The 16687-nt window shown below is 38.4% G+C and overlaps 1 protein-coding gene across 17 annotated transcripts in view; it reads left to right on the forward strand.

The window, feature by feature from the left end:
• Positions 1-276: 276 nt before the first annotated feature.
• The window catches only part of LOC149555526 (zinc finger CCCH domain-containing protein 55-like), a 127256-nt gene continuing 110845 nt past the window's right edge, over positions 277-16687 (forward strand). For 14 of the 17 annotated variants that reach the window (XR_016364500.1, XR_016364505.1, XR_016364502.1 and 11 more), the window contains exons 1-2: positions 331-591; positions 1275-2444. Coding sequence is in view for 4 of the 17 variants with exons in the window: in XM_089829601.1 (XP_089685727.1) it covers positions 1538-2444 (907 nt within the window). In the remaining 13 variants the exon portion in view is untranslated. Of the gene's footprint in view, positions 592-850; positions 1143-1274; positions 2445-16687 lie in introns of those variants that run through there. The other 3 variants (XM_089829602.1, XM_089829606.1, XM_089829603.1) reach the window with 3 other exon arrangements.

The raw sequence follows: 16687 nt of genomic DNA on the forward strand, positions 1-16687 counted from the left end.
GAGCCCTTGTTTTAATCTAAGATTTAATTTCTAATATTATTTTGTTCCTAAATGTTAATATATCACAATATTCTAAATCAAATTTCCATCATTTTAATATTAAACTCTAGTTTATATTTATTGATTTTTTCCATTTATATGTTGAATTCACTCTATTATAATTGTTTTCCACTCTTTTCATATTGAAATCTAGATTTTATCCATAGTAGTTTTTAAATTAAAAAAAATAAAATAATAAACAACGAAATATACGTGTGTAAACATGACCATCAAGAACAGCCTTAGCCCGATAACGGGAGGGATAAATTTCCGTCCAAATTACTATGCCATAAACTTCATAAACTTCTGACGACAATAATCAGAGTTCATCATAATATTTATGTATGTAATCTATTCTCAAACAATTCGCGCCCACAGCAATTTATTTCACGTCTTAGAACTGTCATTGACATTGCTTTTGGGAGAATTGTCTGTTAAAAAGCATCAAGTTCGCTTTATTCTTTCCTTACGAACATCCACCGTTCTACTTCAATAAATTTATCGGAGTGTTTAGGGTTTGGATCATGCGACCTCTGCGCTGTTATGTCTGTGGTAATATAAATTCGTTTAGACTTAATTTCCGCAGGTTTATATTTTCATATATTTTCTTTCTTGCTTTTAGGATGCCTTTTTTTGGATTGAAGTCCGCACAGTTCAAAATTTTGTAATGCATAAATTGTGCTTGCAAGAAAGACATGGTTAGGGTTTGCGATCCAGTTCAGTTGGTAGTCTGTTTTTTCTTGTTTTTGGGTTTGTCATTAACAGTCTTCGTAATTCGTTCTAAGGGAGCTAATAATTGTTTTTGATTTAGAGGTCTGGAAATAGAAGTGAGGCGGATTTTCGGAAGGGCCGTAATTTTCATTCTAGCTGCTTATGCTAGCAAGTAGGGTTTTACTAAATCCGAGAATTTTGTTCCACGGAATACATCCAGCTCATGGTTTATTAGTAGCGACTGGAATCTTAGTAGAGCTGGTTCAATCTAATTTGGATAGCCCAATTCTACTTGCTAAGCATGGGGTTTTTTCATTAGTCGGGGGTTTTATTAGTAGAGAATTTGATGTTCTGGATATCATTGTTGGGATTGCACTGACGTACCGAGTTAGGTATATTGTTACAGGCTCTGTACTTTTTGGTTTCGTTAACCATAGGAAGAAGTGGAATTAGGCTAGACAGGAGATTTTGATTGTACTAAATATAGTCCGAGGTTTTGATAAAATGTTGTTACTCTTTTGCAGGGTTTGTAGCTTTTTCAGTTCGGCTGCTTTGGAGAAGAATCAGGATTTTGCTGAATCATTAGGTACACCGATATGTTTTCAATTCTAAATTGGAAGATAAAGTGACACAGTCAGGTGGATATTTTCGCATGCGAACACGGGCTCTGAAAGTGGAGTATATAATAGTCGAATACAGGATTTGAATTTGTATTATTTAATGCAAGATTGGAATTCACATTCTTGTCTGGGGTAATATATACTTTGTCAAGGGACTGGTTCGAAGCATGCAGCGACCCGGGGGAGAAGCTCCTCCTCAGTTCAGGAACGGCCCTCCCCTACCGCATGTATCAGGTCCCAGGCCAGGAATGATGAACATGGGTCGTCCTTATGCTCCACCTCCAATCCACGGTCGAGGTCCCATGGTGCACCAACGTCCTTCCTTCTCTCATGGGCAGCCACAGCAGCAGAGCCCCAGATTTGGATCTCCTCATCCTCCTATACTGCCACCAGCGAACCTGGCTTCACCACCTACTGGACAGCCAATGCCAGCCGCCCCACCAGCTCCCAACATTGCGCTGCCTCCTCCTGGAACGATGCCTTCTAGGCCTCCCACTGGTCCTGCAGCAGGTGGTTCCCCACTGCCTGCTGTGGGGCCTAGAGGGCCACCACCACTCACAGGGAAGCAAGCATTGCATCCAGCGGCGTTAAACTTGCCTCAATCTCCTATTAGCAGCGCCCCTCAATCTGTGGGTCCTCCTCTTCATGCTGTTCCGACACAGGTTTGTCAAGGTCTGCTGACTACTCCTAGTTTGCTCTCACAGCCTCCTAGGCCAAAAGATGAGGAAATTGTCCGCAACATCGAAATTCTAGTACAGTTTGTCCTCAAGAATGGACCTGAGTTCGAAAGCATGGCTCGAGCTAAACAGGCAGGCAATCCAAAGTTTGCATTTTTATTTGGCGGGGAACTTGGAAGTGATGCAGCAACAGGATACGAATATTACCAGTGGCTGAAGAAGAAAAGTCAACTAGAACAAGGTGTAGGGAGGGATGGAGATGCCAAAGCTCAATTGGAAGCTCCATCAGTGTTTTCTGATTCCAATCAGCAGCACATGGATTTGAAAGGTGTGCACATCGGAGGGCCTTCGACAGTTTCTATGGTTTCAGATATGGAGGTTGACATGGACATGGAAGGTAATGCAATTTGTTTTCTGTTAACAGGATTAGCTTTTCATTATACAGTTTTGGAAGCAGTTATGAATCTATCTTTTACGTGTCTGGTTTAGCTTCTTTTTCATAGGCTCTTTCATTATCTTACATATCTGGTTATGAGAGCCTTCTTAAACCTTTTAGAGTTTTTATCGTATTCAGATGTTCAATGTAAATCCTATTTACCTACTTTGCCTATTTTGAATATCTGTGTGTACAATATTCATTCGCAATCTGCTGCTGAAAGAAAATGTGACATTGTTGTAAAACATTCTCTCTTGTTTAATTCTGTCTCAGGCGTTAACAGAGGAATTGCAAGAGAGGGCTATCAACTGTGTTGCAAAAGTAGAACTGGAATAAACTATTTATTTATGCTGTGTAAAGCTTTTGACAATCAAGACTAAGCCTCCTCCGAATATTAATATTCTCGAATAAAGATCAGCTCGAAAATCCTTAAAATAAGGGAATAATGGAAAAGAGAAATGTTCTCCTCCCTTGAAAAATGTAGCTAATGCCTGAACTCAATCTGTTTTTGGTTCCTTTAGCTCATTTCCCTCCCATTTGAAGTCCCCTTCTTTTCATTCGACAACTGGAAACAAACTCTCCTCTGTTTTATAAACGTTAGGCATTTCATGGTTATTTAGAAATGAAGGAATAAGAAGAAATAATATAATGAATGGAATCTTAAAGTAATTCCTCTTTAGCGCAATGCATTCTAAATGGAAAGATATTTAGTCAAGATTAAAAAACATTCATGCTTATAATTTTAACTGTTCGTTAAAAGAGTGCCTCTGTCACCAATAAGAGGAGATAAAGCAGCTTCATAGGGGAGCGTCATGCCCATTGAGAAAAGTTTAAAACCCTTACAAAAGGAGTTAGGCATTGGAGCTCAGATAAAACACTCAACAGAGTCAACATTTAAGAAGCTGTGGACAAAATGTGGAAAATTGACCAATTATGACTTATTAAAAATTTAAAAGAGAAAGGAATGTGTTTTTGGTTCCGCAAGAATTCATTTAAAGGGGTGTTCTAAGATTTCTGATCCTTCCCAAGTGGTGTCTTCAACAAGAAAGGTGTTTTAGCGAACTGGGTATTCCGTGATACTAGTTAGTCATAAGATTTCTAATCCTTCCCAAGTGGTGTCTTCAACAAGAAAGGTGTTTTAGCAAACTGGGTATTCCGTGATACTATTTAGTCATAAGTTTTTTGCCCTTGCATCAATTACTTACTCCGGTCTCAAAAGTTTAACTTATTCTCATCGTTTACTGCTGTTAGGTCTATTGGAGGCACAATGTGAATCAAGAGCTCTTGTCAAGTTAGAGACATGTAATACATTGTGCAAGTGTATTGCATAGGCCATCATCTAGCCTCACGATCTTGGAGGGTCTGTAAAATTTTGGGGGAGTTTCTTAGCTCCTCTGCTTTCGAGGGAAGATTACATAACCAGATGCATTACCAAAATCTGTTTAAGAGAGAGAAGCTCTAAAATTGTTGATGAAAAAGACAAGTTACATATTGTAGAATCCAAGAGATGTGACATTTTACGTCACTAGGAAGCTGCATAAAAGAATGAAAATACAAGCTAGGTACAAAGTTTTTATTAACTTTGGGAGAGGGTCTAGGTGGCAAGTCTAAAAAATAGGGAGTGCTCATCAAGTGGTTGAAAAAGACTAAGTGTAACTTCTCTCTAGCATGTTGACACCTCAACTACCCATCCTTTAATTAAATTTGCCTTGTTGACCTAAGCAAGCTTATTAATAATGTAGGAAACCTAGGACTATAGAAAATAAATTGCAAAAGTGATTCTTGCTTCACAAACAAATCAGATCAAAACCAAGATAGAAGCAATAGCTTGAAGTAGACTTGTAATCTTGGGAATTCTTGCCTAATCTAAATTTTTGTGATCCACCAAGTCAAAATCAATACACATTGCATATTGAATACTATAGAGTGAGTACCCTTGATGTAGTGGAGAATTTACTTAGCTTGTTTGCAATGGGCTCTTGCATGAATGGAGATACCATAGCCTAAGTTGCCAATTTGGGTGTAGATGCTTAGATGCGTGATTTATTTTTGGTTTTTGGATGTGTATATGTGTCTATATATATACAATATGGGGCTCTTGCTTGAATGGATAGACAATGCCCTAAGTTGCTGATTCAAATGTAGATGCAAATGCGAGAATCAGGTGCGTGGATGCATGCTTTTTGTTTTTGTTTTTGGATGCACGTGTGTGTGCGCGTGCACGCCTGCATAGAAATGCAATAGATATACAAAAATAATTCATTTCATAGTATGATACTTCACCATTGATCAATATTCAAGATATTTCATATTTGATAGTTCAACTACAAACTTTACAAACACAAATTACATTAAATAAGTTTAATAGCTAATTGATAAATTACTCATGCTCAAGATTCCAATGCAATTTGAATTACAAAATCAAAACTTAGTTCATGATTCAATTTTGATCAATCAAGAGACTCGAGATTTACTAATCACATTCAGAATCATAATGATTGTGAAGAAACCCCACATTCTCATAATCTCCAATTGTTGCAAGTTCAAAGATCAATTGAACCAAAAATGATTCCACTTGTGCTAGATGCATCATGTGCCATGATGCTATCTTCATTTGTGATTGTAGTAAGATCTTGAACGTGCATCCGAGTTTGTACAATTAGGGGCTACATCCCAAAGCTTGGCCGATCCTTCCTTGTATTCATCTGTCTCAAATGACAAAAGATGCAAGTTGGTATGAATGTAAACCAAGTCCTCAACTTTCTTCGAGTCCAATTGGTTGTGCTTCACTGAATGGATATAGGAGTATGTATTACAATAATAGATAAGACGTCTATTATTAGTTAATGGTTATCTTGTAAATATCTTTAGCTTTAGTTTGCTTTCGTTTTTTGTTTTCTCTGGAATAGAATGTTTCTATTCTTTACGATCGTTTCCTAAGGAAACATCGTCTCTTCCTTTTGTATAAATTGACCTTTCGGTCTCTGTTATTAATAAACAAGTATTTACCAATTACCTCGTAATATGGTATCAGAGCTAAATACTTAAATTTTTTCGGAAAAATTTATAATTTCTTCTTGAAATTATTTGTTTAAATTTTTCCAAAATTATTTCAGCTAATTTCTCCAAAACCCACCTAGGGTTTTTCTGCTTGGAGAAATTCCTGAATTACGGGTCTGCAAATCGCGTGGAAATTGTGGCCATTTTTTGAAGACTCGCGTTTTTGGGGTGAAAATCTGCATGTTTCTGTATCAAATCTTCATGCTCTTAGCCGTCTCAGTCTGTCATCGTGCTCTGGGAAGCAAATTCGACCATTTTTCATCAAGAAATCTGAAGTTTTTTCAAGCTTTTTTCAGCTAGGGCCGTTTTTTTTCGAAACCCTAATTTTTGGGGTCGAAAAAATTTTTTGTTTGTAAATTCTTGGTGGGTTTTTCGAGAGCTCAACTGGGTTGTCGTCTGTTTTTTCTGGGTGCCTCGATTTTCGAGCCAGTGGATTCAGAAAACGATAGCAGATTCCTTTTGGGTTTTTTGAGCTCTCTTTTGGGTCATTCTCTGATTCTTCTGGGTCTTCCGTATTTTTGCCTTGAAGAACGTGCCTTCACAGATTTTCACAGTTTTTCATTGAAAAACGTGCCATGGCATCTCTGACAAATATTCTGCTCGAGCATAATTCCAAATTCAATGGTCGCAATTATGGAACCTGGAAGCAGCGCGTCGCAATTATGGAACCTGGAAGCAACGCATCATCGCAATCTTCGAATATCCAAACACCGATCAACTTGTTCTGGGTGTTAAGCAGCGTCCGACTTCTCCGGGTCCTGATCAAGATACATGGGATCTGAACAATCGAGAGGCAGTAATGCTTCTCAAACTCTCCGTAGCTGATGACCGACTTTCTCAGATTCCATCCGGCAAGACAGCGGCCGAAATCTGGACACATCTAAAAGGTCTTCATGAGACTTCCGACAAGAGCAGAGCCTTCTTTCTGAAAAACACTCTGTTTTCTATTGTCATGGATGAGTGCACCTCGCTCCAGGCACACCTGAATCGGATTCAGGAAATCCGTGATCAGTTACTTGCCATCGGTCGCAAGATGGAGGAAGAGGATATTGTGGTAATCACTCTTCGGAGTTTACCAAATTCCTATGAGCATTTTATCGAGACTCTCAACATCACATCTACTGGTGTTGATCTAAAGTTCACTGATCTCTGCACCCTGCTACTTCAGCAAGATCGGTGGAAACAACAGTTCGGTAGCAGCTCCAGTTCCACCTCCACTGAGCAAGCCTTTGTTGCGAAATCCTTTCAGAAGGATAAGGGCAAGTTTCAGCAACCATCTCAGCAGAAGTATTTTGCTCCAGCATCCGATGGTACCAAAAAGAACATTCAATGCAACTATTGCCACAAGTATGGTCACATGAAGGTTGCATGTCGGAAACGCTTAGCTGCCCAGTCTAAGCAATTAGGTTCGCAACCCAAAGCGAACAGTGCAGAGCACACTGAGCAGGTGGAATCTACCTTTTACGCCTTCATGGCTAAAAGACCCGCAAATCATGTACAGTCATCTGCCTGGTACATTGATTCAGGTGCCTCTCGACATTTCACTCACCGCAGAGACTGGTTTACTGACTACCAGCCTTATTCAGATTCTGTTATCTTTGGTGGTGGAGAAGAGTACACGGTTGTTGGTAAAGGCAACATTCAAATTCAGTCTATTGGGAGGAAGCTCATATTCCTTGATTACGTTCCAGGGATGGAACTAAATCTACTCTCGGTCAGTCAGTTGCTGCGACATTCTCCACACTTGGCAGTCACCTTCAGTTCACATCAGTGCACCATCACTGATCGGGCAACTAAGTCTACTATTGCAGTTGGTCTTGAGGATCATGGTCTTTTCAGACTTACTAATTCTGGTGATTCTCAGGACTTAGCTATGGCTGCTCGGCGATCTTCCATCAACACACTTTGGCATCAGCGATATGGGCACTTAAATGTGCATTATCTCTCACAACTTGCTCGGGATGAGCTTGTTCTTGGTTTGCCAGAGATTCAAACCCAACACCTTGGAGTTTGTGACGCATGTCAGGCTGGGAAGCAACATCGCACACCTTTCCCTAGTGGCGATTCTTGGCGAGCTTCTCAAGTACTTCAGCTTGTCCATGCTGATATTTGTGGCCCTATGGCCACTCCTTCTGTTCTTGGGTACAGGTATTTTCTGTTGTTTGTAGATGATTTCAGTAGAAAAATGTGGGTGTATTTCCTTAAAAAGAAATCCGATGCATTTATTGTATTTCAGAAGTTTAAACCCTTAGTTGAAAAAGAGTCTGGGAAATCTATTATTACTCTTAGATCAGACAATGGGGGGGAATTTTGTTCTAATGTTTTTTCTGGCTTCTTGGATACACATGGCATCCAACGCCAGTTCACCACACCCCACACGCCACAACAGAACAGTGTAGTTGAACGTTGGAACAGGACAATCACCGAGATGGCTCGTTCCATGCTCGAACACAGACATGTTCCGAAGCGTTTTTGGGCAGAAGCAGTTAACACTGCAGTTTATCTGTTGAACCGGTCACCCACAGTGGCGGTCAAAGGTAAAACTCCGGAAGAGGCCTGGTCAGGTCGCAAGCCCAGAATCAGTCACCTGAAGGTTTTTGGCTCTCTTGCTTTTGTTAGGATCCCTGATGCTTCACGCACCAAGTTAGATGCCAAGAGTCAGAAACTGATGCTTGCTGGATATAGCAGTCTTCACAAAGCCTACCGCCTTATTGATGTTGAGACATCTCGTCTCATATACAGCCGCGATGTAGTCTTTGATGAGCAGCGAGGACCATTCATGTCTGTTTCTCCTGTTCCTGATCCAGCAGTCCAGCCTATGCAGGTTCATGATTTGGGAGTTCGGCTTCCATTAGGTCCACCTGATGGGAGGGCTGCAGTAGCTCCTACAGCTCCAGTCCTGCCAGTGATACCTGTACAGCCACCTCCGGCTTCTCCTGCAGGATCACCTCGTTTTGAAGATGCTTCACCTGAGTTTGATCCAGATTCTTCTGATCAGGATCCTGCTGATCAAGCATCTCCTAGTACTACTGTTGGTCATTCTCCTCTCCGGCCTAAGTGGTGGGCTAAGACACTTGCTGATCTTCATGATGATGAGCTCATTGATGGGAGAACTACTCGAAAAAAGAGCAAAACTATAGATTTTGTTAACTTTGCTCTTATGGCCAACATTCACAGTGTGTTTGAACCTCAAACATATTCCGAGGCTAAAGGAATTCCAGAGTGGGAACAGGCTATGCAATCTGAACACCAGAGCCTATTGAAGAACAACACTTGGGTCCTTTCTGATCTTCCCCCAGGGAAGAAACCCATTAGCTGCAAATGGGTCTACAAAATCAAATACAAATCAGATGGTACTTTGGATAAGTACAAAGCTCGTTTAGTGGCAAAGGGCTTTTCTCAGCGTTAGGGCATTGATTATGAGGAGACCTTTGCTCCTACTGCAAAGATGAGCACCATCAGATTAGTCCTAGCCATGGCAGCACAATTTGGCTGGAATGTCCATCAGATGGACGTAAAGAGTGCTTTCCTGAATGGTGATCTCCATGAAGAGGTCTACATGACGCAGCCTCCTGGTTTCAAGGTTGCTGGTAAAGACCATCAGGTTCCCAGATTGGTAAAAGCTCTCTATGGTTTGAAGCAGGCCCCTCAGGCATGGTACATCAAGATTGATACGTACCTCAGTGATCAAGGCTTCAAGAGGAGTTCTTCAGACTCAAATCTGTACATCAAGACTACTGACAGTGACATCATCCTTCTGGTTATCTATGTGGATGATCTGATCATCATTGGCAGTTCGGCATCTTTGATTCAGGGAATCAAACAACACTTATGCCAGTCTTTTGATATGACTGACCTTGGGCTCATGCATTATTGCTTAGGTGTTGAAGTTTGGCAACAGTCTTCTGGTATATTCATCTCTCAGTCCAAATATGCCAGAGCCTTGTTAGACAAATTCCGAATGCAGGATTGCAAACCTGCATCTACACCTATGGAGAAAGGTCTCAAGTTATCAGCCAAGTCTGATTCTCCTTCCGTTGATGATACTACGTATAGGCAACTAGTAGGCAGCCTCATCTACCTATCTGCTACTAGGCCTGATATCAGCTTCGTAGTCAGCTATATTTCACGCTTTATGACAGCTCCTAAGGCTGATCATTGGATGGCAGCAAAGTGTGTGCTTCGTTATGTGAAGGGCACTTTTGATTATGGACTTCTGTATTCTCGGAGTTCTAATTCTAAACTCAGTGGGTTCACAGATTCAGATTGGGCAGGCTCTGTTGATGATAAAAAGTCAACATTTGGATATGTGTTCAGTTTGGGATCCGGTGCAGTCACATGGACCAGCAAGAAGCAGCAGGTAGTTTCTCTCTCTTCTACAGAGGCTGAATATAGAGAGACTGTTAAGGCAGGATGTGAAGCTGTTTGGCTTCGTCGGATGCTTGGGGATATGCAGATGTCATCAGCACGACCGACTACTCTGTTTGTTGATAACGAAGGTGTTATCAAGTTAGCACGGAATCCAGTCTTCCATGAACGAACCAAGCATGTGGATGTTCATTGTCATTACATACGACAGCTGGTTGAAGACGGGACTATAGATCTGCAGTATGTTCCTACCTCAGATCAGACTGCAGACATTCTCACCAAGCCTCTTGGTCCTAATAAGTTTGTCAAATGCAGAGGACAGCTTGGTGTGTTAGATAGATTAACCATTAAGGGAGGGTATTACAATAATAGATAAGATGTCTATTATTAGTTAATGGTTATCGTGTAAATATCTTTAGCTTTAGTTTGCTTTCGTTTTTTGTTTTCTTTGGAATAGAATGTTTCTATTCTTTACGATCGTTTCCTAAGGAAACATCGTCTCTTCCTTTTGTATAAATTGACCTTTCGGTCTCTGTTATTAATAAGCAAGTATTTACCAATTACCTCGTAATAGTATGCACTCCAATTTCGTTCAACAACAAAAGAACTTGCAACATGGATAGTGTTCACAAAATCTAATATACAAATGAAAAGCAAATTAAAGAATGTTGAACACTAAATTGTAGAATACAAATTGTAAACCAAAAAAGAAAACTTACTTGTGAGAGGATCTTGATTGCAAGAGGTTGTAGATGCTTGTATAGTTGACCATACATGTACCATCATGTGATAGCTCCCTTGTCATTTTGGTCCTTTATTGCATATGGAGTAAGTTTTGTTCTCGAAGCAAAGAAGCCAAATTATAGCCTCACCTTTTTGTGCATTTCATCATCTTGGAAGAGTCTTGCAAATGCTTTGTATTACCCAATAGAAACTTCTTCATTCGTATATGGTGCAACTCTGTCTAGCATAGCAAGTATTTCTTGGCTATAGTACCTTGGAGATAAGGCATATGTAGGGAGGTGCAATGGGGTAATCATCTTCTCCCTATGATGATGAATGCTTTCACCTTATTGCATACGAATTCACTTTTTGTGGGGTCATTCTCATGTGTTTGCATGGAAAGTGTTATCTTCTCTACCATGGTGTCCATGCCATCGTACACATTCCCCAAGCAAGGTGTATCAACAAAGCAGAGCATGATAGGCTCGGTGAAATTTAATGCGAATTGCATACGAGCCCACTATTTGTCATCCAAGATTGAAGCCTTGATCTTTTGGGCTCTATTTGAACTTGAGGTCGTTCATACCCCACTGGCTAGAAATAAGCATTTGGCTGAATGCCCCTCACACCTTGATAAGTTGTGTCTCATAACAATAGTAGGATATGCAAATTGGGTCTCAACAATGTAAGAAAGTTAACAATATGTCAATAAATACTAAGCAAAGTTATATACAATATGATGATTGATCATGACCATAAAATTTATTCAAATTGAATAACCAATGAAATTTACTTATTATATTTACCTTCAGCAACTCCAATTTGGAGAATGATTTGAATATGGATTGTGACATGTGGTGGTTCACCATAAACATTTAATCTCCTCTCCTTCTTGGTATATTTGCTTCACCCAATCTATATGGGTGCCAATTTGTTGCATGATCAAGTTGTGGGATTGTATGGTGCATGTTGATTAAAAATATGGTCATATTGACTCTCAACCAAAGCACTTGCACTCCTACAAACTTTGGCATTGTCTATAGTCACCTGGACCATGTTCTCACTCCCCATAATCTCTATTGCCTCAATGAAAATTCAAAAAATGAAATGTCAATCTTTGCCCTCAAAAACATTGCCCCTTTGTGGGAGACTGCAATAACATTAATGAATAGCCAATTTCTTATATCTTTCCATCCATTGATCAGACAAAATAGATATTCCCAAAGTTTTCCAAAAAGTTCTAATTGGTTGAAGAACTTTCTCTACAGAAGCCTTCTCCTTTTGCAATAGAGTAATACACGCCTTCTCATACCTTTTCATACCTAGGACTTGTGTAATCAATCGATGCTTTGTTGACAATTGCCACCATTTCCTTCCAATTTTGTGATCTCACCAGGTTGAAAGGAAGACCATTGTCATAGAAGCAACGTGCAATGACTTGATCAACAAGCTTTCTTGCGTCCATTTTAAATGTGATGTCTAATGGACCTCTTTTGCGAGTGGTAACTTCTATCTCTTCCTCTCTCAGTACAGGTACTTGCAATAATGGATGTTTGAAGTTTACAATTAGGTCAGTGGGACCTTTGTTTTGATATTCCTAGATAGAGGTTGATAAGAAGATCAAATTATTTGATATTCTAACCAATTTATTAGAAGCATTGTGTTGTCTTATAAATCCTTTTTAATTGTGCATCAATCATCCCCTCATTGTTGCTTCTTTTGCACATTTTCCATTCCTTAAGTAGAAAGGCCGATAAAATGAATTTTGACTTGAGAATATGAGCTATTGAATGGTTTACTATGACATACATTACATTTCCAAATGTATGACCCACCTCTTGAAACTTGTGATAATCTTATGGTATGTCTCCATAATGGAGATCCTACATCAATTTTGAAGTAATCATTTTACTTGCCTTGCCACTTAGCTTTGACTATTGGTTGCACAATACAATCTAATAAGAAAATAAATAAATTTAAATTAGAAATAAACTATGAACATTAAGCATACAAGTGCCAAAAGTGATACAAATATATTAAAAAATATAACAAAACTCGTTTCTTCATTTCCTTAAAATAGTTGAAAAAATTGTAAAATTCTTCCCAATCTTTAAAAAAAAATCTGTCCCAAATTTTTTTAGTAAAAGGACTTAGGAACGAGATCAAATGCTTACCGTAGAATGCTTAGAACTCCTTTGTGGAGGCTATTTGACACCCCACGCACGATCCTCTTCAAAAATAGTCACCTTGCTTTCAAAATGCCAAATGGAGAGCAAATGAGAAGAGAGGCCAATTATAAGCAAAATGAGAAGTATAAAAAATGAATGGTCTCTTTAGGGTTTAGGAGCAAAAAAAAAAGGAAGAAAAATAACAATTGGCACATGCAAAAGGGTGTTTTATTTTCAAAGCCTTAAAAGCGTCCAAATAGATGTTGAGCCCGCAAAAGCCTTTGGATGTGTTCAGATGCCCTGTGGATGTGTGTAGGAAGCACTTCTTGGGCACTCATATGCTAATGGAAGTGCAAGTTGCACGTAGGAAGTGCTTCTAGGGCATCTAGATGCTCACGGGCGCTCAAGGTTGTGTTCCATGAGCATGGTGTCCAAGACGCGCTTCCTACACACATCCGCGAGGCACCAATATGCATTCGCCTCCGCATCCGAGGCTACCTACTACGCACCAGTGAGGTAGACAATAGCTATAAAATATGAAATATTAGGTGTCATGCGAGTCAAGTACATGAGATTCTCAACTAGATGTTCGTATAAAGTTTCATTAAGCAAATGTTAAAAACAATTATCCTTAATTTTTAATCCTTGAAAAAATGGAGTTGGTACATGCTTGTATTAACAATGCTAAACTTGAGGAGCATATTAAATGTCTACTTGTGCAATAAAGATACTAGAAGAGGACTAAGTGAAATCAATCCACCAAATAAAATGCACCAGGCCTATGTCTAACGTAAAAAATCAATCATCGAAAGGTAGTTTTTGTAATTTAGGTTGTTGATAAATGACTGTGTGATTAACTAATTGGCAACATAGAGAACTAGACAGGCCAAGAAGTACACTATGTTTAAGTGTGGCATCAAAAACCGAACACCAAGGATAGTTTTCATTATCTGAGTTGTTGATGAGTGACTCCTTGTGATCAACAAGTCAACAACATTGAAAACTAGAAATTTGCATGCCATTTTACTGCAAAATGCAGACATTTCAACTCAAAATGAATCCTAGTCCATAGAGAGACTTTTGAAGACATAAAAAATGTGAGGAATCCTCGACAAACCCTTATGGTTGCAACATTTATATCTTCTTTTGAAGGTTAATGTGAAGAAATTCATTCTTTGCATCCATTTGATGGACTTTTCATTTCTGGATCACAGCTTGGACGGAATTTATGGTGGCGTTTGGTGCAAAAGTCTTAGTGTTTTCGAGGAACTTGGAAGGATCCTTTGACAACCAAGTAAGCCTTATGCTTGTCAACCGACCCATTTCAAGCATTTTGTTTGATAGATTTATTGGCATGGAATAAGTTTCTTCCCTATAGGACTATTCACTAATATTTCAATTGCAGAGACTTCTTTCTAATAAAAAAATTCACTAACAAAACAAAATGAGATACTTTGCAAGAATTATATTGTTGACACCACTTGTATTATGATGATAATTTTAAATTAATTGTTTTAACTAATGTGGATGTACATGGTGGATCTGAATTTTGATATCTCTACAAATCTTGATTCATACAATATTCGAGTATATCAATGCAATGGATATCTTTGATATGAATACGATACTTTAATAAATTCGATGTTATCGAGTTTATCTTACCATTCAGATATATAGCTGTAAGGGTTATGCAATTGATCTCCTTTTCTCAGTTATCAGTTATAAGCTTATGAAATGGCGATGGAATGACAATGCACTACATAATTGATTATCTTGAACAACATGATGCCTTTTTTGATTTCCTTGTGAAGTGGCAATGGACTACTAGTTAGTCCATTACCATATCTGCTCTGTCTGACGTTACCTTATCAATAAGAAAAGATAAATTTGTTTAGGTCTGATTGGACCTTCCAATCTGTATGAATGCTTACTTGATATGCTGGATTATAACAGCAATTTGACAAGACCATCTGATCTGAATGCTTTTCTCATATGTCTGGTAATATTAGTAAATCAATATGGTGCTGTGTCTGATTTGTAGCACTTGTATCTATGTGTCCAAAACCAAAGAGGCGGCTGCTTAATACGAGCTAATCCACAAAGACTATGAAGTGGAAATTAAAAAGGTATTTGATGATGATTATTCTCCTTCAGTCCTTTATATATAGCTTCATACAAATGAGACATATCTCTTTGTGAGAGGCATTGTCTCTTCCTTGCTAATCATACCACTTGATATAGCAAATGTCCTTTAATATTTGCTGGTTTAAAGGAATATCTTATTCTTAAAATTTGTACTTACTAAATAACATCACTTCTTCTAATGCTTGATCACTGCACTTTTGTTATCATCAAGAACTGCCTAAAATAAGTAAATTGCTGTTTTAGCAAATGCAACTACCTTTTCAAGTTAATCCATGCTGATTGCTGTGCTTGATGGTGGCCAATACACCTCTTAAACAAATTGTATATTTTCATACATGAATTGTGTTATTTCATATCACAACAGAATTGCTGATTATATTATGTTGATTAGGCTACACGTTATCAATCGCTAGGCATCTGCTTAATCATATGAGATATATGTCAATGTATGTATGATTGGTATTGCTCTTCTAGTAATACTCTGAAAGGAAGCTGGCCTTTATGTGAAGTTCTTCTTTTGGTGGTCATAAAATCTCTTCAATCCAATCCTGTGTGTTGTTCGTTTCCAAGGAACTGTACCCCTCTGATATAGCAAAATCCCCATTTAGTAATACCAAAAGATTCTCAAAAGTTTTGTTGGATCAGAAATTGTAGCAATGAAGAATTGTGGAGCTTGCTGATATTGTGTTCTTTTAGTGTATTTAGAATCACCAAACCAATTGTTATGGTAAATCGATGTTGCTGTAGCTGTATTAAACAAAGGAGATGAAAGCTCCTTGTATAGATTTACAAAGACAATGTTTCTAAAAGTAACAAGCATGAACTAAAGACAGAAATAGAAACTACCTAATAAACTAAAGGCCAACTAAGATGACCATTAAAGAAATATTATAATATTCTAATACAAATCACCTATCTGATGATTCCAAAAGACTGTAGGGTTGGAGAGTGTTGACTTGGAGGAGTATCTTCTTAATGATTACTAGGAGTGGAAGGATGTGAATCGTTTTTTATTATGACCATCAGAAGTAGAGAAATTATATCTCTCATCAAGACTAGGCCTATTAAGGTCCTTTGAAGGATTATCATCACGATTTAGTATCTACAATGTGATGAATGTTAGAGAAGTAGTAGGAAAATTGTTGTTAGGAGTCTCCTAAAACTAACACTCCTCTTATAGATAGCTTTTGAGTAATAGGTTGAAAAATCTTGTAGCCCTTGATTCATTTTGAATACCCATCAAAGATACAAGGCATGCTCTATGGATCCATAGCCTCGGTTGGGATTTGGAACCATGTGGACAACCGAAGACACAAAAGTGTTTCATTGTGGGTTTACTACCAGTCAAAGCTTGGAAAGGAATCAGACCCTTCACAACTTGGTTTGAATTTTACCCAATCTATAGATGATAGAGTTCTGGAGTGTATCATACAATTAACCATCTCTTTCAAGGACTGATTCTTCCATTTTGCAACTCTATTTTGTTGAGGATTGTTGAGGTTGTATGTTGTAATTCAATGCCTTTTGAAGTGCAATATTGCTCAAATCAATGGCTGACATTTTCCCCATTATTTCTATGTAAAATCTTGATGGTTCTCACATATTGTTTCATTTCAAATACTTTGAAAATAAAAATAAATGAAAGGCTTCAGAAATCTTTTATTTGAGAAAATACACGAAGTGTACCGAGAAAGATAATCATTGAATGTCAAAACATATTGGGCTTTACTAAAATAGGAA

Source organism: Cupressus sempervirens, chromosome 5 (genome assembly GCF_028749045.1).
Source record: "Cupressus sempervirens isolate cs-2001-9-10 chromosome 5, ASM2874904v1, whole genome shotgun sequence".
In the NCBI taxonomy this organism is placed as follows: Eukaryota; Viridiplantae; Streptophyta; class Pinopsida; order Cupressales; family Cupressaceae; genus Cupressus; species Cupressus sempervirens.